Genomic DNA, 24,663 nt, shown 5'->3' with positions numbered 1-24,663 from the left:
CCTCCACTGGACACTGCAGCTATTCTTTGGACTCATCTTTGTTCTTTCCATTTGGACTTTGAGGCGCCGGTCTGTATTGTTCTTTTGGGAAGGAGGAGCCACTAACCTCCAACAAGTTTTTTGTTGCTGCAAAGGCCTCACGCGATCCCCCGACATTAATTTAAAAGCCTTGATGTGAGAATGAAATAGGGGTAATGTTTTTTTCAAGTAGGGATACTAGTGCTTTAGGAGAGATTCTTTGTCTGCCGGGGTGTTTGCTCTCATCACACTGAGGCGACACTGTACTATTTATCCTAATTGCACGCTCTGATATTGAAAGAAAATTATTTTAAGAAACGTCTGTGTGTCAAACTTTACTTCCTACACCCTAAAAACCCCAAAGAATCTCCTTTAAACAACAATCCTACCTGCTTTACATTTTGTTTTTATTTACAGAACTGGAACCACCCTATTTTTAGCTTCAAGGGACCCCTTTTCGTTCCCGAGATAGATACTGGTTTAGTTTCCGTTGTTGCTCCTGGATTTTCAAAGATGGCATCCACGGTCATCCAATAGGAAGCTACAATGTCATTAATATTACCATTTCTTTATAAGGTTCCAGCATGTTCCGCAGCGCAGGGCAGTAAAATTGCAGGATGAAAACAACCCAATATCAAATGATAACCAGTGTCATTACTCACAGCCAGTGTCTTTACTCACTGAGCCGTGCCTTCTCCAGGGCAAGTAAGTAAGGGCAATGACAGCATCAGACTGGAATTAAAGCTTCGTCTGATTCCATCTTCCATGTTGTCCTATCCCAGGCAGTAGGGGTTTTCAGGAAACTCTTCTTAAGTTCAGTAGGAGCTTGAAGAGATAGTGCATCCCTACCTAACAAAAGATTTCAAAATCTTTATATTTACGTACTTTTAATTGTCACAAATATGTGCACTAAGAAGAATCAAAATATCACCAGCATTTAAATCAAATGACATATTTAATAGTTAGTAGAATGGCAATCTCAGGAAGATTTGTTTTCATAACGTTGCATAGCAGCGTTGCTAATTTAAGAGCTAGACCTGTACTACTGTATGTAGTGGCCAACATAAATAATTCAATGTGTCTAAACCGGCAGGCCGGAGCCTCGCTTAACCCGTTTCCATGGCAACGCTTTACACTACATGGAAATACCCTTCCCCTTCTTCCATGTCTCTGCAAGTCCTAATTCCTACTTGGTGACTGATGGCGTTGGAGGAGCATGTAAGCTGGTAAACGCAGTGATGAATGGAGGTTTATTAAGACAAATTAGCCACGTTGGAAATGACCATACAGATCCATGGCGTGGAAGAATCATATTAGAAAGTTGAAATTGGCTCAAAGTGAATGTAAGTTTAAAGCGGCAATATTGTATGACCCCGATGTTATATCATGCCCTATATTTCCGCTTAAATCTTTCACCGCTAGGGTGATCCGCCATGCATGGTAAGCCTCTTTAAGCAGGAAAGGGGAATGTCACGAACAGCACACACGCTTGTATATGTGACAAGGGTTAATACTTACAGCTATCTAGGCCAGGGGTAAGCAAAGTTTTTGGTGTGCGCCCCCCCCCAGCCTTGGAGCCCGAGCATTCACGCCCCCCCCCCTAGCTTATAACCCGGCGTCAAATGGCGTCGCGGGTCATGTGATGTCATGTCGCATGACCACGCAGCGTCATTTGACGTGCGTTGTCATGGCAATGCATCACGTCACATGACCTCACGCATCAGCGTTGCCATGGTTACGCGTTGTCGGAGACCCGGCTTGCAGCAGGTAAGGGACATTACAGAGGCCTCACGCCTCCCCCCGGCATTTCATTTAAATGCCTTGAGGAAGGGCGTGGGGACTCTGTAACCGTTGCACCCCCCCAAGCAAATCTTGGGCTCCCCTGGGGGGTGCGCCCCCTAGTTTGCGAAAATATGAGAATTCACATGTCACAGCATTGACATTCCCATGGTTGAATTTTACTTTCATATCTCAATTGCATTGTTTTTATCCTAAAACCCTCCTGCATTGAGCCCAGCATAAGCTTGTCTCCTTCCCCCCTCCTCATTAATCTCCAGTGACACCGTTATGTCTTGAGGAAAAAAATAGCTTTCCTTTTGAATCAAAAAGGTGCCTTTATATAAAAAATACCTCTTAACTTCAACCCCGTAAATTCCTAGAATATTGTAATTTGTATCAAAATGTATGTTTACAGATCTATAGGGGGGGAACAGCATCATGGTGAAACAATTCTTGCTACTTTATACAGTTTTAGGGTTGAGTGGTGAGCACGAGCATCGGGAGACAGCTTCTCCATCTGGCATAGAGAGCTAAACTGAGGGACAAGTTAATTGAAGGGACCGTAGAGGGTGTTCCACGAGGGGGTGTTGGGGAAACCTCTGGGCCATCTTAGGTAGGAGAGTGAGACTAGTTGGTCCCAGAAACTATAGGCTCAGAGAACCCAGGGCTATATGTGGGCTACCTGCGTGGGCTATCCAGGGTAGCCAAACCTTCTGGAAATTGTGATATGTGTCCCATAGGAAAGGTAGTCAGTTTTTCCATCATACATATAAACCACACCTTGTTTCTAATGGACAGGATTGGTGGAAGTTTGTCAATACATGTATTTGAACTTGAGTTCCTAGGCACAACTTTAACTGTGTGTGCTAGTTTATTAAAATATTGAATATTCCCATGGCCCTATCGTGACAGGGAATAACAAAATATTATTATGATTGTTTGTAAAGCCCCAACGTATTCTGCAGCGCGGTACAATACTGGTGTCGAGTGATGTATATTACATTAACTGTTACATACAGGTGAGGACAAACATGCACAAACAGATACAAAGAGGTAATGAGGGCCCTGCTCGTGTGAGCTTACAATCTAGAGGGAATGAGGGACAATATTGAAACAAGAAGGTAAAGGATGGTGTATATCTCTCTGGTTGGAAAATGGCCCAGCCCGACAGCTGATTCCAAAATATCACTACGCGGCATTCTGACCGCCTCCTCTTGGGATGCAAGATGTTTGGAGCAGGTGTAATACAATACATTTTCACTGTCTTGCATCTACTGTATAACTTGTGTCTGCATAAACAGTACCATTGCTTTATAGGCGCAATAATATGTAAGTATATTTCTTTAAACAGATTACTTTCCCTTTTGCCTGCTGGTCACAAACCTCATTGTGAAATCATTCACTAATCTGCTGTTCTTTTTTTGTAGAAACATTGCTATTAAAACATTTTCTTTGGGCCTGTTAAAGATGGCCACCACAGTTGTCCTGGAACATGAATATCTATTTCTGCTCCCTCTGTTTACCACCCCCCCCCCTTTCTTGCAGCTCTGCCTGCTAGCTTTATTTGGATGTAAGCTTTCCCTGCAGCTTCACTCCTAGTGCAGATGGAATGGATACATTTTTGATACTTTTCAGTCTGCTAGCCCCTGGTTGCCCCGGCAACATCTCTAGTCCTCCAAATTAAATGGACTTTACCATTCTCCCCTATTTGTTTTCACAGGTAGTTTAGCCCTGACCCTATTCCTGTGTCACAACCATTACACCTTTTCCTTCCTGACTCTGGCTGAGTGAGTACTCCTACGCTATTCCCCTCTTGGCAAGGCCATTTCCTTTTTACCTGCCTCTGCTAATAAAGCAACAACACAAAGAAGCACTCTCTCACCACACCATACCATCCACAAGTGCATGTATATGACTGATGCTTTCCCAATAAAGTGAAGAAAATATAGCAGGACTTGGTGTGCTTTGGAAAGGGGGCTGAGTTAAGCTATCTGGCCTCATTCACATCTTACACGTGACCCTGGTTCCAGAATAACAGTGCTTTTCGAAAAACTACTAACTAATTTAGTTGTGATAAATACCTCAATTAGGTATACACTTCTAACACGTAAAAGCAGTGTATATTGAATATCTTGTGATATTTGTTATTAAACTCCTGCCAGGCATTCCGGTCTAATTTGCATAGTTAAAAAAAATATATATTTAAATGATGAAACGACCATTAAAATGGTACAGAACATTATTATGCAGAGTTACTTTAATGCATTGCAATGATGAAAGCAGATCTCTGTTGGAAAATGTGGTCACACGCATATATAAGGCTTATATAGCCCACAGAATGACCTGTTAAGAATTCCACACATTGTCAGTAATGGAAGCAGATTAGAAACATCTGAATTTGATTCATCCTGTCAGACTAGCAGCCCCCGGGTTTAAGGTGCACGGAAAAAGTACATGAGAATGCAAAAGTTAAAAAAATTACTCATAATCCCAGGTTTTTTTTACAATTACTTACATTTTTATGAATTGTTTTGCAGGGTTATTGGGGGGGGGGGGGGGGGCTAAATATAATTGGGTGAAATCACAGGGCAGGAGGAAGGATTTACAGCACTTGTACATATACAATATGTTATACATCAGTTTTAGCATAGTATACATCACAGCATCCACAGTATTTTCATCTAAGTACAATTATATACTGTATCAGCATGTCGGAACCAAGGGGCCCAAGTCACCGAAAACTGTGAAGTGGAACCATCTAGGTAAGCAGAGAGTTTTTCCATGTATACCATATGCTACATTTTATTATTTACTTGATGTAGAAGGGGGGGGGGGGCAGTTTGTTTCCAGCTCTTAGCTATAGTGCACCTACTGGCATGTAAAATTTGTGAAATGATTTTGGCTTCATTTTTATCTTGGTTGTCTATAGGTTTCCCTAGCAATGTGTACAGTGGATCACGGGGGGTATTGACCTGCAAGATCCTATATTTTAAGGCAAGCACTTCCTTCCATAGTAGTTGAATTTTAGCGCATAACCAGAATATGTGCAGTATAGTCCCCATAACACCGCAGTCACGCCAACGCAATGGGGAGACACCTGGGAGAAAAGAATGTAACCTGGTTAGGAGCCAGGTAACATCTGTATATTCATTTGTAAATGTTATCTTTGATCACGAAACATGATGAGTTTTTTGAGGCTGCCTCCCATATATCTTTCCATATATCCAAGTCTAAATTGGTGTTCAGGTCCTTCTCCCAGGAGGTCATATATTTCTTGGGTGCCTGGTTAATTTTGATGGTAGTCAGACTGTGGTATATCGTGGAGATAATCCCCTCTGTGAAGGATTGGTGTAAACACCAATTCTCAAATGGAGAAGGATCATGGAATCGATCCAATTTGTAGCTCTGCTCACCATGTCTCCCTGTGGTGGGCTACACACCACCATCACCCCGGCCCACTCGCATGGTACTGTACTCCTTTGGCATATTTTTGTGGTAGCTCTGGTGCTTACCTAAATACTGATCCAGAGCTACCACGTAATTTGACTCGTTCACCCGCCAGATTACTGGGTACAGGCCAGACCAGGCAGCCAGAAGCTTGTTCTGATGAGTCGGCTTTAGAAAAAGCACCTGCTTCCCAGGGATGAACTCTCGACTACAGGCATTTCTATCATACCAACGCTTCTGTCTGGTCTGAGCTTCCTTGAAGCCTGCGCTAACCACATCAGATCGGCCAATAAATCCCTGAGCTCCACCACATACTGGAACACAGTCACATCCGTTGTGGTAGTCTCCCCCTCCCATCCTTCCTGGAACAGGTTGAGTGGTCCATGGACCTGTCACCCATATAGAAGCTTGAAAGGTGAGAGGCTGGTAGACCCCTGCAGTACCTCCCTGTATGTGAACAGTAGGTACTGCAGGTGTGCTTCCCAGTCTCCACCTTTGGCCTCCACAAATTGCCGCAGCATTTGTTTCAGGGTGCCATTGAACCGCTCACACTGCCCATTGGTTTCAGGATGGTAGGGGGCAGTGTGGAGAGAGGTCACCCGACACTTTGGAGCAGCTCATTCATGAACTGTGCTCCCTGGTCAGTCAGAATCTCACTAGGGAAATCTACCCTAGTAAAAATAATTATCAGCGCCTCCGTCACCCTCTGGGTGTCAATCGAGGAAAGAGCAACCGCCTCCGGGTACTTTGTCGCAAAGTCCACGACCGTTAAAATATACCTTTTCCCCAACCTACTGGGGATCATCAGGGGCCTGATGATGTCCACCGCCACTCACTGGAAGTGTTCCCCGATCACCGGTCGTGGCCTCCGGAGGGTCTTCATCCGATCGCCTTGCCGGCCTACTCCCTGGCAGGTATCACAGGTGCGGCACAATGCTGATGCTTCCCGTGATATCCCCGGCCAGTAAAAATTCTGGTTCATCCTGGCTCTCATACGAGTAACTACCTGGTGCCCCTCTGGTGGGATTCTGGGCGCTAATCACATCAACTGTGCCCGGTAAATACTGGATACCACCAACTGAAATTTGGTTGTCTATGGTCTGTCCGGAGTTGCCGGGGCTTGTTTCCGGTATAAGAGTTCATGGCGCCACAGGATTCCACTCAGATCCGGGCTCAGAGGACAGTTCAGCAGCATGCTGCCTCGTGCCCTCCAAGCTCAAGTCTGTCTGCACGGCATCACAGAATGCCTGACTCTGGTCCGGCCCGCTGGCCCAAGTCACACAGTCTGGGAGATCAGTCACCGTTAAGTCTGGCTCAGCTCGTCTTACCTGGTCAACCTCCTCCGGAACGTCCACGGAGCGATGGATTCAGGGTTGGGAGTCTGAACGAAACCTGATGCTGGGTCGGGATCCTGGCGACACTGGCTTCGAATGATCACGGCTACAGCTATGAGATCATCCTCCTCGTAGCTGCATCGGAGCCGACCCTAGTCGTTGCCCAACAACACTGTGACATCTAAGCCGGGCAAAAGGCCGACATCGCAGTTGCCTTAGCCAGTGCCTCAGTCCAGGTAAATGCAGGATACCTGGAGGGATTTGCTGCCCTCATCCGCCAAGGTCACCTTCATCCTCTCTGGCCCGACCACATCAGGTCAAACCAGAGTGACAGCATCGCTGAAGTCAAGCATACTGGTCATCCAGTCCCCAATGGTCACCGGTCGGATGTGCTTTATCCGGACGTTTGGGGGACCAAGACTAGCCGTGGCAACCTGGGGTGCTGCTCCAGCAGGGAGAAGGGGGTTGGTTGCTTGTGTCTCTGCGATCGGCATTGGTAACAGAGGGGATGGTGCTGGGTGATCCAGGCTGCCTATCCAGGTGATGGCCAGGGCTGCTGGGGAACGTTGCCCGGCGCCTGCAACCTGGGGAGGCAGTCGCTATTCAGGTGCCCCATCTGGTTACACACGAAACATTGCAGTTCATGCCCACTCGGTGGGCAATAGCCGGGTGCTGGTAGGCGCTGTGGCTAGCCCCCAGGGGATTGTTCTGGTTCGGGGGGAATCGGAATGTTGAGGGCAGAAAGGCATTGTGGGGGTAAGGGACACCAGGGGCCTTCCCAGAAGCTGGGGCCAGTGGTCACTGGACGGCTTGCGGTCGGTGATCCAGTCCCGCACCTCGGGCAAGCATTTCAACATGAACTGCTCCTTGACCAGCAAGTCGTGGAGGGTCTTAAACGTGGTCACCTCACACCCAGCGATCCACTGTTTAGACTGGTGATCCAGCCAGGACATAAATTTGAGGTGCGTGTCCTGAGACCCTCTTTTCAGAGCTCTAAATTAGGCCCTGTGTGTATCTCTGGTGCAATGGTATATCTGGCCAAGAGAACCTCTATTACAACTGGGTAGTCCATCGCATCCTCCTGGTCTATCTCTTGGTGCACCAAGACTGCATTAACGCGCAGCTGCGGGACCAGATATTTGACCCACTCCTCCTCGGGTAGCTGCCCAGCGCCTCAGCCCCAACTGAGCGCCTGGCCTCGTAGACCACCAGCACGGCGACCAACTGTTTCTTGTCATGGTACTTTCACACTCCTCACATCGGAGAGCGATACGGTCCTTGGTCCAGGACCAATACTTGGCCAACATCCTTGTAGTCTCGTTCGTATGTCGAATAAACTACAGGGAATAGTAAGGGGTTTGTGTCCGAGCACTGGAGCGTTTATAACTCTGAGTTCTGTGGTCTTCAAAATTGAGACCGTACTCAGGACAGATATTCTGGGAAGAATATCGTGTAACGCGTAGCTCACCACAAATGAGGCGCGACCGCGGGGCTGAGGTAGGGATTGGTACAGAACGCTGACCACAACCGCGAGGGCGCGTCTAGAGTGTAGGGTAATCTTGCAGGCTGGATCAGGGTAACAGAAGACAGCGTAAATGTCATACTTGCCAGGTCTAGGAGTGTAGAGTAGCGGATCGTTGGGGTACGTAGCCGGAGTCAGGATTGGAGAGAGTAGAGTTGTCGTAGAGCCAAAGCCAGGGACAGTGCAGGAGAGAGCAGCGTTGTCGTATTCCAATGCCAGAGTCAGTGCAGGAGAGAGTAGAGTCGTCGTATCCAAAGCCAAGGTCAGCGCAGGAGAATATCACAAGGTCCAAGGTTCCAGGCAAGGTAAGGCAGAGAGGCACTGAGTAGCGAGGGTAAGCGTCACACACAGAAGTTATGCTCGGCGAGGTATGACAGTGCAGAGAGCATATTTAAAGGACCTCCCACCAATGGGAGGCATCCAGAAAATAGAACTGCAGTTCCTGATAGGCTGCTGGATCGCGCAGGTGCGTCCTGTTACACAGCCGATTGAGACCACGTCATAGTGCTGGCGACCCGGTCGCGCGCAATCAGTGCGCGCCATGACACCCTCGCCAGTGCGGGGGTGGAGACCGGAGGCGGGACCCGCAGGGACAGAGGAGGAGCGTGGAGTACTGTTGCGCCGTGTATCTCTGACGTCAGGGCGGGGGCAAGAGGCAGGGACCGCAGACCGAAGGGCAGACCGCGTCTGCGTATGCGTCGCACGTCAATGCCAGAGGACCGGGAGCGCGCCCTGGGTCCAGGAACAGAACAGACCGACGGAACCCGCGCAATGCCCGCGCGCCGCGTGTAAATACCACCTCTCTTGAGTGCCACCTCTCTTGCCTCTCTTGAGTGCTACAGGAACCAGATGAGCGAGTAAGAGTTAAGGGGACAGAACCGCCAGAACGGCGAATCCTCACATATCGGTGGTGAGACTAGCAATCCCGCCACTGCCACCAGAAAAATGCCTGTCACGGGAGACCAGGACAATTTACACCAGGGATCAGTACACTAGGCAGAACTACAAAGTTGAACAAAAGTGAATTTATTGTAAAAAAAAAAAAAGTTTCCACAAACATCCAGTACATAAAACACACACACTCATCCAACTGGGGGAACTGGGGGAACAAAGTCCTAGGTGTGGGGACCTCCGCCCGGAAGCTTACCCCGATACGTGTGCCCAACTTGCGCTGCTGTCCTCTGTAGTATGGGCAGCACTGCCTTGCTCTCCGCTGGCTAGCAGTTTTAAATTCCCTGCCATATCTTCAGTCCAAACACCTTTGGCCAATGCTGCACACACAGACCGCAGCAACACCGGATGCCCCAGACCCCTGCACTAGGTCTCCTCAGTTCCCATCTGCTGACTCCGACCCAGTTTCGTGCTCTGCACAAGGGATCCCAGGACTCGCACACCGACTTCGTGGCCTGGTTAGCCCTTCATGCCAGTTTTGTAAATCCATCACTGGTCTCCATCCACCAACAGGACGGAGGCCTGACCAATTACAGAACAGATCGTCTTCAGAGTCAATCGGCGAGTGAGATTGGACCAATCCTGAGTGAGGGAGGTTATCGGATTACCAGGACATCCAACAGGGGTGGCCTTTGAACGGACCAATGGGAATCACGCCTACAGGACGCAGTCTCGGGAACGATTCCCCTGGCCTCTTAATAACACCCAAAGGGATAGGCGACTCTGAGGCTGGGCCGGACAATGGTCCCCCTGCGGGGGGTCACTTTCCCCACAATTGAGTCCACAGCCCGACCTCGCTCGAGAATGTCCTAAGCCACTCACCTTATTTTACCCAGGATCTCCTTTGTGTTGAGGCTGGATACTGGTATATCCATCCTGTATCCACAAAGGACCACACCTTTAAACATTCAACCTACAATTAACCCCTGGTTCACGAAGCGCTGGAACCAGGCTAGAGAATATAATATCACCCAATGTGGACACAGTACGTGGATATATGACTGGTACCATAAACTGTACATACGTAGATAAATACATCATATTATTGACAGGTAGGGGTAATGGTGGTCGTAACCTTTATTTGGAATCAGCCAAATCTACCCCAATTATCACAGACAGAAGTGTCTTTTTTTTGTGCTGCATACAATGTTTACATATAAAACAGTATGAAACGGCGTTACTTGCTTCCCATAGGGCCATGGCGCAATGCTGTATCCATGAGTAAATAGATGATGTGAATTTTATGTATTCTTTTTGAAGATTTTGCATTACATTTAATACTAGCTGATATACCCGGCGTTGCCCGGGTGTGGAAGGGCAGGGGGCATGGTAGGGAAGGGGAAAAATTGCAGGGGGAGGGAGGGCAGGGGGCAAAGGGCAGGGGGAGGGAGGGCAGGGGGCAAAGGGCAGGGGGAAAGGGCACGGTGAGGGAGGGCAGGGGGCAAAGGGCAGGGGGAGGGAGGGCAGGGGGCAAAGGGCAGGGGGGGCAAAGGGCAGGGTGGCAGGGAGGGTAGGGAGGGTAGGGGGGGCAAAGGGCAGGGTGAGTCAGGGACGCGTTAAATAACCCATTCCCCTGCGTTTACTCACCTTGCACACGGTCGCGCTCCTCTTCCTACGGGTACCGGCCGCCCTCCTCTTCCACCTCGGGCTCCTCAGCGGAGAGGCTGAGACGCTCTGGTGAGGAGGTGCTGTGCCTTTCGCGGGGAGAGGCGGAGACAGCCGGAGGAGCGCCCTCGGGGACGGGGAGCGGCCTATGTGAGGGGAGAACCGCACAGTGCGTGCTCTGTGTGCGTGTGTGTGGGGGGGGGGGGGAAAGGGGGCAAAGAGAGCCGTGGGGATGTGAGAGCCGCGCTCCTCTTCCTACGGGTACCGGCCGCCCTCCTCTTCCACCTCGGGCTCCTCAGCAGAGAGGCTGAGATGGTCCGGTGAAGAGGTGCTGTGCCTTTCGCGGGGAGAGGCGGAGACAGCCGGAGGAGCGCCCTGGTGGACGGGAAGCGGCCTATGTGAGGGGAGAGCCGCACAGTGCGTGCTCTGTGTGTGTGTGGGGGTGGTGGGGAGGACAGGGGGCAAAGAGAGCCGTGGGGATGTGAGAGCGCCGGTGTGTGAGTATGTGAGTATGTGAGTGTGTGAGTGTGTGTGTGTGTGTGTGTGACCTTTGGCCCGTCACTCCGCCTCAGGCCAATGAGAGGTGTGCGGGGGCGGGCGGGCCAAGGGAGCCATCTCATTGGCCTGAGGCGGAGTGACAGGCCAAAGGTCCAATGTGATTGCCGCTAGGGACACAGGGAGACACATACAGACACAGACACATAGAACACTTTGAGAAATATATAGTAGAAATAACAGAACAATAGTAACTGACACATACATTTTAATAACACTGTCCAAACAATAACACTCGTTTTAAATGCAAACAATAGTAGTTTAGGGATATACTTTGAGTTTCTGGATAACTTATTGGCCATTTAGGGGGCAATTCTACTGTATATAGTAAAAAGCGGCCGTTCTGGATGTTTTTAGCCAAAAATCACTATTAATTTGAATATAACGGCTGCTTCAGACTATATAGAATAAGGCCCTTAATGAATTCAGCCTTTGAGAAGCCAATAGTTTTGTACTGTATTTACATGCGGACTATTAAAAGTAGCTAGATGCCATTTTTACTGGCCACTCAAAATATGTACATTTGGCAGTGTTTCTATGTACAGTGAATAAAAATACCACTTGTGAGCACATTCACGTGTCTCAGACAGGTCTTCAACCCTGCTTTCCCCCATTATCTGTTAGCATACAATGCTTCCACTGCAACCAGGGATTATGGGTAATGCCATGCAAATGAGGACAGTGTCACCTTTTGCTTCTTGTACATTTTAACATGGAGTCCTATAAACTTATGCCTGCAGTATTAGGCTGCGCTTATAGTGCTGGCGACAGCGACGCAACGGCAAAACAAATGCATTGCTGCTGTCGCGTGCGGTTATAGTAAGCGCGACGTGACGGATTGGTCGCGATCGCAGGAAGTCATCTCTATTTGATTTTCCAACGACGTCGCCCAAAAACAAATGCATTGCCGCCGCCACCACATGCGCTTATAGCAAGCGCGACGGCGACAATGCGACGGAGCGAATTTTTGTAGCTGGCAATATTTGATTTTTCAAGGGCTGTCGCCTCATGTGACAGCCCCTGAGCCAATCAAATGCCAGTACACCCGTGCCGCCGCCGCAAAGCGAAATATACATTTCGCTAGCGGCAACGGGTGACGTCACCCGGCGCGTCGCCCGTTGCGGGCACTATACGAGTGGCCTTAGGCTGCACTTATAGTACTGGCCACGGCGCACAGGTACTTGAAGTCCGTAGGGGGTGCCTACAGTGGGACACGTGCGCTTATAGTAAGCGCGGCACAACGGCTTGGTCGCGATCGCTGGAAGTCATCTCAATTTGATTTTCCAGCGATCGGAGCCTGTCGTCGCCGGCACTATAAGCGTAGCCTTACACAGCTTTTCTGCACAGCCTGGGTTAAAGCAGTGCATAGCCAGTAATCCTACCCACAGACAGCTACAGGCAGTCCTCGGTTATCCGACACAATGCGTTACTCAAAATAGCGTTGGATAGCGAAACGTCTTAAAGCGAAACACGTTTTCCCATAGGAACACTGTTTAAATGAGAGGTTCCGTTCCTGAAGGCATTTTTAACACTAAAATACACCAAATATTTTACGCAGGCAATAAGATATGCAGCACACACAAATTATATAGTGTATTATATATATAATATAACATAATATATTATATAATAATATAATATATTATATAGTATAATATAATATTATATAATATATATATATATATTATATAGACAAACAACTTTGCAAAGCATCGTAAGAGCGTTGGATAAGCCGTTTTGGCATTGTAAAAATGAACATAGGTATGCATTGCATAGCGTTGGATAAGCCATTCGTTGTAAAACGAACCGTTGTAAAACGAGGACTGCCTGTACTTTGACAAAGGTATAAAAGGTTATTTGCCAAGGGTTGGGTTCAAACAACAGCAAAATGCTAGCAGGAGTTCTCAAAAAAGAATGTGAAAACTGTTGTTATTGACTGTATATAATACTAATTCGTTAAGTAATCTTGAATATAATATTACAACAAATGATTCTCTTATTACAGCCCCATCCCAGCTAATCTCTCCCAGGACAAACTGCAATGAGCTCTATGTTCGGAAACAAGGCTGCAAAAAGTAGTAGAATGTGTGTGTGTATGTGTGTATGTGTGTGTGTATATATATATATGTATTTGCATATATATATATATATATATATATATATATATATATATATATATATATATATATATATATATACATAAATACATACACAAAAGCAGAGGTAGCAGAATATTTATATATATATATATATATATATATATATATATATATATATATATATATATATATATATATATATAAAATTGTTTCACCATACAGACATTTACAGTATGTTGTAGATGCAAGTTGATACATAGGCTGCAAAAAGTAGTAGAATGTGTGTGTATGTGTGTATGTGTGTGTGTATATATATATATATATATATGTATTTGCATATATATATATAAAATTGTTTCACCATACAGACATTTACAGTATGTTGTAGATGCAAGTTGATACATAGCTTGAAAGCCCCTGACCCACATAAACTACATACATAAGATATTGGTGTTTTAAAAATATAATTTTAATGGACAAGAGCATCATTCAAACACTGAACCTTTAATCAAGCTGTCATGTGAGGAGGGTAGGACTGGCTCACATTCAGTGATCACATCACACCTCTGCACAACTCGATCTCCCCCAGTATCCACACGTGCTCTTCTAAGGACCTCCTGCACTTCCGCGTTCTCAGCCAATCGTCTGTGAGTATGCAGATTTCCCAGGAGTGATCCCTTGCCTGGGAGGTGTATGCGAGCTGCAGCCAGATCCTGCGCACATACACACACCCAGCTGCATTGTCTATCTTCATCCATTCGCCCTGTGCAAACATTTATCTGGATCTTCTCACCTGCAGGTCAGTGCAATCTGTATCCTGAGGTTGGGATTTCATATTTTGTTTTTAAAACCAACTCCTTTGTTTCATCCCGTTCAGAGGGGAGGGTGCATGAAATCTCTAGTGCAAAGATCACCAGCCAAAAAGTGATGTCTGTTGCATGTGATGTGCATCCAGGGTGAACATTCATATGATTTAAGATCATGGTAGATCACTGATGAATATATAGGTTGTATTGATGCCTGCTGTTTTAAATTACCTAGCCTCTTCAATCCTGCAGGCATCTGCTTATCGCATTTTATCATATTTTGTATTTAAATTAATTTAACCGAGTTATGATTATTGGTGGATCAGGTTAGGTTAAAATATAAATAAGATTACTATATGCTCACCAACAAATGTCAACCCCATTGCTGATGCTGCATGTTGATGTTAAGTAGCATGGTTCTTGCAACGGCATCATTTGTATTTGGGATCAGTTTCTGCCTCCCCATGCTATCTGCATTACTTGGCTATTTCTGTAAAGTAGAATGTCCCTGGCATTTCAGCCGTCATATCCACTTGTCATTTATCAGTGACTTGAACATGACTTTGGGGGAGGTGTCCTCAGATTCTCACTAGTTCATCCTCTTTCTGCGGTGTATAGCTAGCTGCTTGGGTCCTGCTTTTTCCAGTGGGATTCCTGCCTATCCTACATGCCAGCATGTCCAGATTGATGCTTCTCATCCTGCCCTTGGTCCTGGGATCTGTGAATCCCTCTCCGACCAGAAGGTCCTTAGAGAGTGAGGATGCGGTGGTGGCTGCAGCTGCTTCCCTGGACCCTGTGTTTAGTTTCACCCATGAGGAGGCCAGTTTAAATGAGATGTTCAGGGAGGTGGAGGAGCTGATGGAAGACACCCAGTCCAAGTTGCAGAATGCTGTCAAAGAGGTAAGCGTTGGAGGACATTACATTCAGCCACTTCTCCTAAAGAAATCTTGATGGGATGTTAATTAACCAGATGTAATATTTTGTATTATTAATTATTTGTATGGTACCAACATGTACTATGTCATACTGTGGTAGGAAGATATAGACATTAGCCTACATTGTCCAAGTGACTTGCTTATCACACAGAAAATACATTGCAAGTCCCCCTATTAAACTACAAAGCCACTTCTTTTGCAGTATGCGATTTCTGGTTCTTTCTACGTGAGGCTAGAAACAGTCACATTTTTTAACTCATTTGCTCATGGTTTTCCACCAGCCACAATTCTGACCATTTGTAGCAAAGCGATGAATATGTTTTCTTGGCATCTTGATGGGTTTAACTCAGAGCAATGAGTAGGGGTGAAATAGTCTTGAGTTTCAGCAGGAGAACAAAATGTCTAAAAGAAAAATTCATTTTAAAGCAGGATTATTAGCATGGAAGAGTTATGCTGGGTTGGAGTTTTCCATAACTGTAATATTTCATAGCATTCTTACTACCACATATTTTTTTCCACTAGCTAACAATCAAGTCTGCTTTGCTTAAATACGTTGCATTGTTTCAATATGTTTTTGACCATGTGGCATCTGGCGTAACCTTCAGCCAATAAAATATGCCTTCATCTATACATCGAATGCCATTATCTGCTGTGCTACTGAGAAAAGCAGCACAGACTCGCCAGTTAAACTTTTAATGAACTGCAGGCCCCCTGAGGATCTTATATACATTCTGACATTCGAGAACAGATGGAACAAAAGAAGTCTGTTTGTGGATTTGCCCTATTTTTAAAGAGTAATTCTGCACCATACCTTTCACTGGGGTGAAATATAACCGAGTGCATTAAGAAGTATCCCAAAGGTTAGACAAAGCAGAGAGCCACCTCTCTTACAAGCCTTTGCTGAGTATAGGTTTTATAATTATACCGCCTTACAGTCTCTGCATACTGACTCAAACCCAATGCTGGCAGAGACATGACTGCAGCACATCACAAAGCCAGCAAATGGGGTTAAGTGTCTGCATAGTTTAGCTGCAGTGTCACTGGGGCTCACATCTGTGCAGACTACTGTTTGCCCATACAGCAAGAGATTAGCAGTATTATAAAGCACCTTGCTCTTTCTCCCTTCTCGTGCCTCTTCTCCCTCTGTTATCCGTTTGTTCACAGTCCTTCTTTTTCCCTTATTACTACACTGTGCTTTGTTCAGACTCATTTCCTCTTATAGCTGTTTTGACTCTTCAGTGGTTTCAACGGTCACATGAAATCTTATGGAAGACAAGTGCACCCTACTGCACCCTACTGCACCCTACCAGTATAATACTGTACGTTGTTCCTGAATATTAAGCCCTGACAAAGCACCGCTTTAGACGCCGGACATAGAATTCTTCAGTCTTTCCTTATGGCATGTTGAGCTTCCAGTTAAATTGCCAAGTAACCTGACCAGTGTCTCTAAATCTCTAAAAATGAGGATATTCATAATGGAGAGAAGGAAAGCCTCATCAAGGCAGCCATCTTTAATGTGTCCCGCAGAAAATTAACTTTATGGTAGCAAATATGTATGATTTTGTTTTAAACGATGGTGAGGACGCTCTTTGCTACCAGACAAGGGGGGATGCAATATGCTGCAGGCTTTTCTGACAGCAAAACGGTTAATAATCTGGGCAAATGACTTTTATAATGGAATGCTTAAAATAAGCACTGCTGATTTGTACCTTTTACTGCCGAACGTTGGCACTGCAGATGGAGGCAGAGGAAGTCGCAGTGCCGCGAGCAGCTCCCAATTATCATAACGAGTCCGTCACCGAGACCACGATTGGAAATAAAACCATCCAGACTCACCAGGACATTGTTAAGGTACGAACAAAATGTGCAGCAACCCTACCGGTAAAAAGATGCTTTACTAGTGCACGTCTCCTATCCGTCCATTTTTGTACATTCAGCGCCTTGCTTTCTTATCGCAGATAACCTCGGCTTTAAAGTGCAAAACGGGGCTGAAAATGGGTGGCAAAACATCGGAGCATCTTTGTCCCACGAGGGTGCAGTGACAGAGCTGTGCCTGCTAAAATGTTGTTTTTATCACCTACAGCTGTAGCCAGCTTTCTCTGTAACCTGCAGCAACACGTGCTGGTGAACCGCGGATCAAACATGGTGCATCCATGGCAAAGTGCAGAGCTAGGGGGAATGGCTCATCAGGATTAACACATGGGGGGGGGGGGGGTGGGGTCGCCCTGCTTCGGAATGGGATTCCAGCGGTGTGAATACTACCGGGCTGCATCAGTCTGTAAGAGACGCGCAGTGAGACTGAATCAGTCGCTCTTCCTGCGCACATCTCACAGGCGATCGCACAGCTTTTTTTATTTTATTTACATAGTATTGAAGCAGGGGGTCTCTGGAGCTGAACCACAATTAATTTCAGCCTGGTGGGCCCCCCTGCTTTCCGAGTTACAGACCCCTTCATTACAAGTAATGAAGGGATTAAGCCAAAGTACCTGGTTTGTTGGGGGTAGAGGGGGTGGGTGAAGGGGGTAGTTGCTCCAGGATGGGTAGTTAGATCTACCGGGAAGGTTGCTGGAGAGGTTAACCTCTTCATTACCATAGCTGTTACTACTGCTAAGGTAATGAAGGATTTAACCCCTCCCACTATGCAAAAGAGAGGCCTAACCACCCTCCCCTGGGAAACTAGCCCCTTCACCCACACCCTCTACCCACAACAAACCTCCCCGCCACTTGCCACAAGGAATGGGCAAATGCCCTAGTAGCCAAATATGGCGCCTTTGCCCATTCAAAACAGTAAAATACATAACAAATGAAAGTAATACATGTTTTACTTCCCCTGCCAGGATGAAGGCGTCCTCCTCTTCTGCACGAACATGTAAGGGCCAATGCCAAACCATTAAAACACCAATAACCCCTTACTTAGCTTAGTGGGGCCTGTAACTCGGGAAGCAGGGGGTCCCCGGGGCTGAAATTAATGCAGTTCAGCTCTGGAGAAACCCTGACTCAATACTATGTTATTAAAATAAAATAAGAGTCGTGCATTCGCCAGTTAGAAGTGCCCAGAGAGAGTGACTCATTATGTCTGCTCTCACTGCTCAGCTCTTCCAGACTGATGCAGCCCGGTAGGATTCACACAGCGGGAGACCCATTCAGAAGCAGGAACCCTCGCTGTGTTGATCCTGATGGGCCATTAGTCTGGCCGCGGTGAATCCGCGAGCAGGCAGTTGTCAGGCACACGCCATGTGCGGTTTCCTGGCGCAATACTCAACAGTATGTCTGGCTACACCTGTAGTTTAGAAAAGGGATTTGATAAAAAAAAAAAAATCTTGAACATTGATCATGTTTTAGTTGAAATCATTTCATGGTTAGGGGCCACGCTGAACCCTTATGCTGCCAGAGAGGCTTATAAAGCGTGTGTTTGCCGCAAAAGTGTTCCATTGCCCTGTCTGTTTTTATATTGCTCTCTGGCCCCTGAACATCAGGTGAGCTTTATCTGTGGCACACTTATACTGAGTTCAGGGTGCTTACTACACGACCTGCGCGCGCACGATCGGAACAATGACATTGTTTTCAATGAACCATGTCTGGTTGCAATTTCTTATGGCGGCAAAGTACAGCGTTGTCGCTGCTACATTTTGCTGCTACATCCGGAAAAAAAATTTGGGGGGGCGACAGTCGCGTCACGTGAGCTGGTTCAGCGAACCAGCTCCGTGACACGTTGGCCACGTCCCCAAAAGCCGCAATTCGACTCCTGCAGCCTGAACACAGATCGCTGGGCTGCAGTGGGGGCGCGCACAGGAGCCCGCAGCCGCAGCATACACCCTAAACTCTGCCTTACTAATTGCTGTACTGTTGTTGCAGAGTGTTCTAAGTTATCTTCTGACTTGCATACTTTTTTTTTTTTTTTTAACCTTAAAGACCACAGGTGAATGAATTCTGTTTAATGCATTTAGCATTAAGGCCCCTGTAATATGGTGAGAAGCCAATTCCCTGTGTTGGAGAAGGTTTTGGTCCCATTTGTTTGAATGGAGCTTCACTGGGGAACTGCGTTACAACCTGTTGAATAAGGGCCTTAAGGGTTCCGAAATACTCGTGCTTGATTACATATTTCATTACCTATTTCTATAGTGTGTAAGGAGAGAGGTTTGTGTGCTGAGAAGGTCATGTTACAAATACATTGGCATATGTCATAACCATGATGTCTATTCTCCCAATGCAGGAAACCGATAACATAACAGGAGCCACCATGTATTCAGAGACTGTAATTACATCTGTAAAAAGCCAGGACAAAAAGAGTCGTGTAAGTCTCTTTTTTTTTATTTTTTATTCCCCCTTTATTATATCAGCACAACAATACAGACCTGTGTGACCTTTTAACCCCAGATGTACAATATCCATCACTTTATCCCAGTGCAAAATGGGCATGGAAACCTATTTCGGTATAGTTAAAAGTTCAGCTAATATATACCGAGTTCAAGTCTAGTTGGTTCTTTCTTGACACAAAGCTGATATTCCATGTATACGGTGAATTTTCACTTCCCTTCAGGTTAATGACGTCAGCACCTAACTTTTTAGCCCATGACGTCAGTGATGGAGGTGTCTGAAGCATTGCAGAACAGGTCAGGATTAAGTGGAGTGTCAGAGCTTTGGTGGCTAATAATACTCATTGTGATTAGGGCTGTGGAATGAAAGTATACAGGCATACCCCACATTAACGTACGCAATGGGACCGGAGCATGTATGTAAAGCGAAAATGTACTTAAAGTGAAGCACTACCTTTTTTCCACTTATCAATGCATGTACTGTACTGCAATCGTCATATACGTGCAGAACTGATGTAAATAAGGCATTTGTAACAGCCTCTATAGTCTCCCCGCTAGCGCACAGCTTCGGTACAGGTAGGGAGCCGGTATTGCTGTTCAGGACGTGCTGACTGGCGCATGCGTGAGCTGCCATTTGCCTATTGAGCGAGATGTACTTACTCGCGAGTGTACTTAAAGTGAGTGTACTTAAACCGGGGTATGCCTGTATGTACAGATGCAACTGCCGGTTGTAGACTGCTTGCCAAGGAAAATCTGTGACCATCTCGCAGTAACTCGTGAGATGGTCCACAGCAAGCTGTAATTGGCCCATCGGATTAACATAGCCGGGGTCCCTGCATTTGAATGGGATTCACAGCCAGGTAGGATTCACACAGCGTGAGCCCCATTCAAAAGCAAGGACCCCCGCTGTGTTTATCCGATGGACCAGTAGTCTGGCCGCAGAAATTTCGCAGCATTGGATGGGATTTATTGCAGAATTCTCAAGGCAAGCCGTCTACAACCGGCAGTGGCAGCTGTAGATATCAAGTGGAGATGGATGAACCTGTCTGCATCCAATCAACGCGCTGAAATCCAAAGTTGGCTTTCGGCAACTTTTAACCCGCTTGGATTTGAAAGCATCAGACGTGGGATTTAAGGTAAATCCGATCTACGGACCGTGTTTATATCGAGTCCGCCGGCGGATTTTGTCGGGTTCTGTTTATCGGATTTGGATTCTGCATTCGTTGGCCAGATTTTCAATAATAGGGGGAAATTACAGAATCTGTTTTTTCGAGACTAATCCACGAACTAAAGGAACTGGCCAATCCACGTCGCATTTAGGTGGAGAATTCGCCCAACTCTAGTATCGAGGCTCCACAAATGCACCCATGTATGAACATATGCATGACGTAGGGTGCAAAGCTTCTGCAGTGAACACTTGGGGGGGCTGTGTTTCAGCAAAAGTGATACAATTGTCGAGGCACACAGCCCCAAATGTATCAAAAATAATTTTGTATTGATTTCCTTTTTTCCCACTTGAAACATGTGGGGCAGGATGTTGGCCCCAGAATTGCACCATTTTCTCCTTTCTGAATGTGCCCCGCAGTCTGAACCAGTAAATGTAGCATAATAAGCTACAGCTATGCAAGGGGGATTTCCGTGGTCCCACAGCAGCACATCCCAGCCACCACATTCCAAAGCAGTAGTGTGGTTTTACCGTGGATGAGAATACTTGGTTTCTCTGTTGCATATCTTGGCCTCTGTTCCATGCTGCACGGCCAATTTTGTACAGCAATGTTGTCATCCTTGTCATAAAGGAAAAAAGCTTGTGGGATCAGCGGTCTGTACCTATCAAGACAAACAGGCCCTTATTCAATGTGCTCTGCAGTCGTCATTCCCTTGCTAAGGAAGCTTTTAGCCCCAATCACTTGTAATGGGCTTGAAGCTTACTGTAAAAGGAGAGGACAGCTTCACAGCATATGGACTAAACGCCACTGGTGGGGTTCAGGGCCGCAGACAGGGGGGGAGGGCCAGGGCGTGTCCTGGGCCCGGTGGCTGTGGCCGGTGCTGGAAGTTGGGCCCGACCTTTGGCAGGCGCAACTTCTTTGCCCGGCTGTCGGTCCTCTCGTTGCCATCGGGCTCCATCTCTCCGTAGCTGACACTAACACTGTCCCACGCCGAGCCTCTGACATCAACGTGCACCGACGTCAGAGGCTGGGCATGGGACAGTGAGAGTGTCAGTGAGGGAGGCCTGCAGCTGGGGGGAGCCGGGGCACCAGATGCCTAAGACCATCCCCAAAGTAGGTAAGTTTGTAGGTCTTTTTGTGTATGTATTTGGGGGGAGGCTGTATGTATTTAGGGGAGGTTGTATGTATTTGGGGGGTAGTGGTTTTTATATATGGGGGGTTGTATGTATCTTGGCGGGAGGTGGGGGGGGGATTGTATGTATTTGGGGGGGTTGTATGTATTTGAGAGGTGGTCGGGATTTGTATTTGGGGGGTAATTATTGTGGCTGGGATTGTGTGTGTGGCTGGGGTGGGGGGAGGGAATGAGTGAGATGGGGGGGATTGAGGAAACTGGATTGAGTGAGTGGGGTAATTGATGGAGGGGGGGGAAAGAGAAGGTGTAAGAAAGGGAGTGAGGAAAAGAGGGGGTTAGAGTGAGATGGGGAGAGAAAAATACATGGGAATAGGGGGGGAAATGATGAAGGGGGCTTGCGAGGTGTGAAATGGGGGGGGGGGCTCACAAGACCACTGACATGGGTTGGGGGGGGCCTCCGATCGTAACTAGTCCTGGGCCCCCGGGAACTCTGTCGGCTGCCGTGGTGGGGTTAAAATGGGGCTTATGTAGCAGGACGGGACAGCGACCTGTTAAGGCCAGATGTTTGCTTTGGCTGGTAATGCAGTGAAGTTATGAGATGAGCCTGGCTAAACAATGTTATCTTTGCTGGTTCATGAGCTCTCCTATTTAATAGATCCAGGATAGCAGACAATCTGGTTTGCTACACACTACATTTTTATTTTGCAATTAACCTCCTGAACAAATGGGTTGTTAAATCATCTACTTGCCATCCTTGTTGTAGACTCAGGGGGGCTCAGGGGTTCCCTAAAAGAGCTTGCTGGGGTTTTGTGTTTTGTTAACCTATTCTCAGCTGTTTCAGCTGTTGGGGGCTTGGTGGCTCCTTCTTCCCTGGTTTTAAGCCCGCCCCTTCCCACTTCCCAAGTTAGTAGGTCCTTTCATTCTGCTGGATATAGATCCAATGTGGTCTTTCTCCCTCCTAATAGAGGTAAATGAGAATAATAGAGGTATATTAGTATTTTATCTGGTAGTGTTAGGACTTGCGAACGGGTGTCTGCCTTGTCGTGGCTCGCAAGCTTACAACGCTTTGGCCAAAGGGTTAAACTAAATGACCCTTTTCAAGAGAATATATAAGTATTGTACTGTGTATTTCTGTCATGTTGGATGTAGCATTGGGCTTCTCTGTCGTCTGTTGCATCCTTGTTTTAGAACAGGAGTGGCCAACTCCAGTCCTCAAGGGCCACGAACAGGTCCGGTTTGAAGGATATCCCTGCTTCAGCACAGGTGGCTCAGTAACTGATTGAGCCACCTGTGCTGAAGCAGGGATATCCTTAAAACCCGGCCTGTTGCTGGCCCTTGAGGACTGGAGTTGGCCAACCCTTGTGTAGAACAATAGACGTACAGTATTTTTGTGCTCGGATTCTTAAAGCAATATCCTGCATGTGTTTTTTTTTCTTTTATATATAATAAATCAGTTCTGTACTATGAGAAAATGCTTGCAGCATTTTTTTTTTAAAACAACAATGACATTTTAATATATTATAATGTAACAAGCCTTTTTTGTTTCTATAGCAACCATTTTTAAAGTCACAGATACTGAGTCACTACTCCTCTGCAGCCATTTAGTGAACCCCAGAGCCGAATATTTGCCGATCGATTGGCAATTTAGCTAATGACTTATCATTGTGCAGATTTGTATTGATTTACATATTAAAGGAGGGAGGAAACCGACAGCTTGGACTGCTGCTTTGAAGAGGGTACTGTGCATGTTCTTAGAACTCCTAGAACATGCTTCAGAACTAGTCTAGCTCCTCTAAATATACATCCTTTCTTTCGATTTCACCCCAGGTAAAAGCAGATTTACAGGGCGATCTATTGCAAAAGCCTTGACTCTAGAAAGGCAGCTAGTGCATGCAATCCCCCGCTGACCTGCCTAGGTGATGACAGGTTTTTATGGACCGCAGGCTTCTTCTGACTTACGTGCTGTCTTTTTCCTTTTGATGTTGATATCCTTTATCCATGTTCATTGTGTTTCCTGCTGTACTTATTTTGTAAACGTGGTATATCTGGGCTCATTTGTATCACTCGCATCAATTGCGGTTTTTCCAGCAGCAGCGAAAAGTGCTTTTATCGTGTCCTGTTTTTTTTGGGGGGGAGGGGGTGTGGGGGGGCAGAATCGCTTGTATATAACACAGGGGAGTGATGCTCTCCTTTTATCAGGTACCTCTTATTAAGCTGATAACCACCACATTTTACTGCGGAATCAGACATTTGGTCACGGCGGTTTTGCCGCGATCAAGCCGGTGCCCGCGTCTGGGCGCCAAGGGACCCTTCGCCGCATCCGCTCCGACACTGGACACTCGGCCGCCAGCCGTTTCGCCAATAAGGTCAGTTAACTTAAGGGGTTTTAGCGGTTTGGATAGGGGGTTATTGATAGGGGTTTTATGGTATGGGGACTAGGTTTATAGGGTAGGTAATTAGGCTAAAGGGTTACATTTTTTAGGGTAGGGGATAGCGTTGATATTAGGGGTTAAGATTAGAGATTTTTAGGGTGTAGGGTAAGGTTAGGGGCTTACCTTGGCGGAGGAACGGACGGTGGAGAGATGTCCCCGGCGGCGAGGTGAGTGATGGCTAAACGTCCGCGGCGACTTGGTCACGGCAAAAAGGTCCTAGCCCGGTCTTACTGTGCCCGGTTTTCACGGAATTGTAACAGAGCCAAACTCTTTGGGCCTGATTTTTATAGCATGAAAACAGGACCAGGAGAGAGCCGTTTCCAACTGCATTGTCACATCTGGAAATTGAAACGTAGGTTTGTAATAAAGGAAACAAGTAGTGGTAATCTAGGTTTGTGAACAACGTAGTGTTTGAGCTCCATCTAGAGCCATCACACTTTGATCTCTGCTTAGCCCTTGATTTCTATGGTTATGAGTAATAGTCTGTCCTGGCTCTGAGCATTAATCACTGTGTCTGGTGACTCGCCATGCTCACGGTTTCGAGGGCGGTATCCAGACATGCTTTT

At 46.7% G+C, this 24,663-nt stretch overlaps 1 protein-coding gene across 1 annotated transcript in view; it reads left to right on the top strand.

Annotated features, from left to right (window-relative positions):
• Positions 1-13,976: 13,976 nt before the first annotated feature.
• Positions 13,977-24,663, top strand: part of DKK3 (dickkopf Wnt signaling pathway inhibitor 3) — a 28,879-nt gene continuing 18,192 nt past the window's right edge. The window contains exons 1-4 of the mRNA XM_075567117.1: positions 13,977-14,109; positions 14,735-15,016; positions 16,789-16,902; positions 19,265-19,345. Of these exons, the coding sequence (XP_075423232.1) occupies positions 14,792-15,016; positions 16,789-16,902; positions 19,265-19,345 (420 nt within the window). The 5' untranslated portion in view covers positions 13,977-14,109; positions 14,735-14,791. The remainder of the gene's footprint in view (positions 14,110-14,734; positions 15,017-16,788; positions 16,903-19,264; positions 19,346-24,663) is intronic.

The sequence above is a fragment of the Ascaphus truei genome, chromosome 12, assembly GCF_040206685.1.
Source record: "Ascaphus truei isolate aAscTru1 chromosome 12, aAscTru1.hap1, whole genome shotgun sequence".
Taxonomy (NCBI): Eukaryota; Metazoa; Chordata; class Amphibia; order Anura; family Ascaphidae; genus Ascaphus; species Ascaphus truei.
Note: the sequence above shows the minus strand (reverse complement) of the source record. Positions and strands in the feature narration are given on the sequence as shown.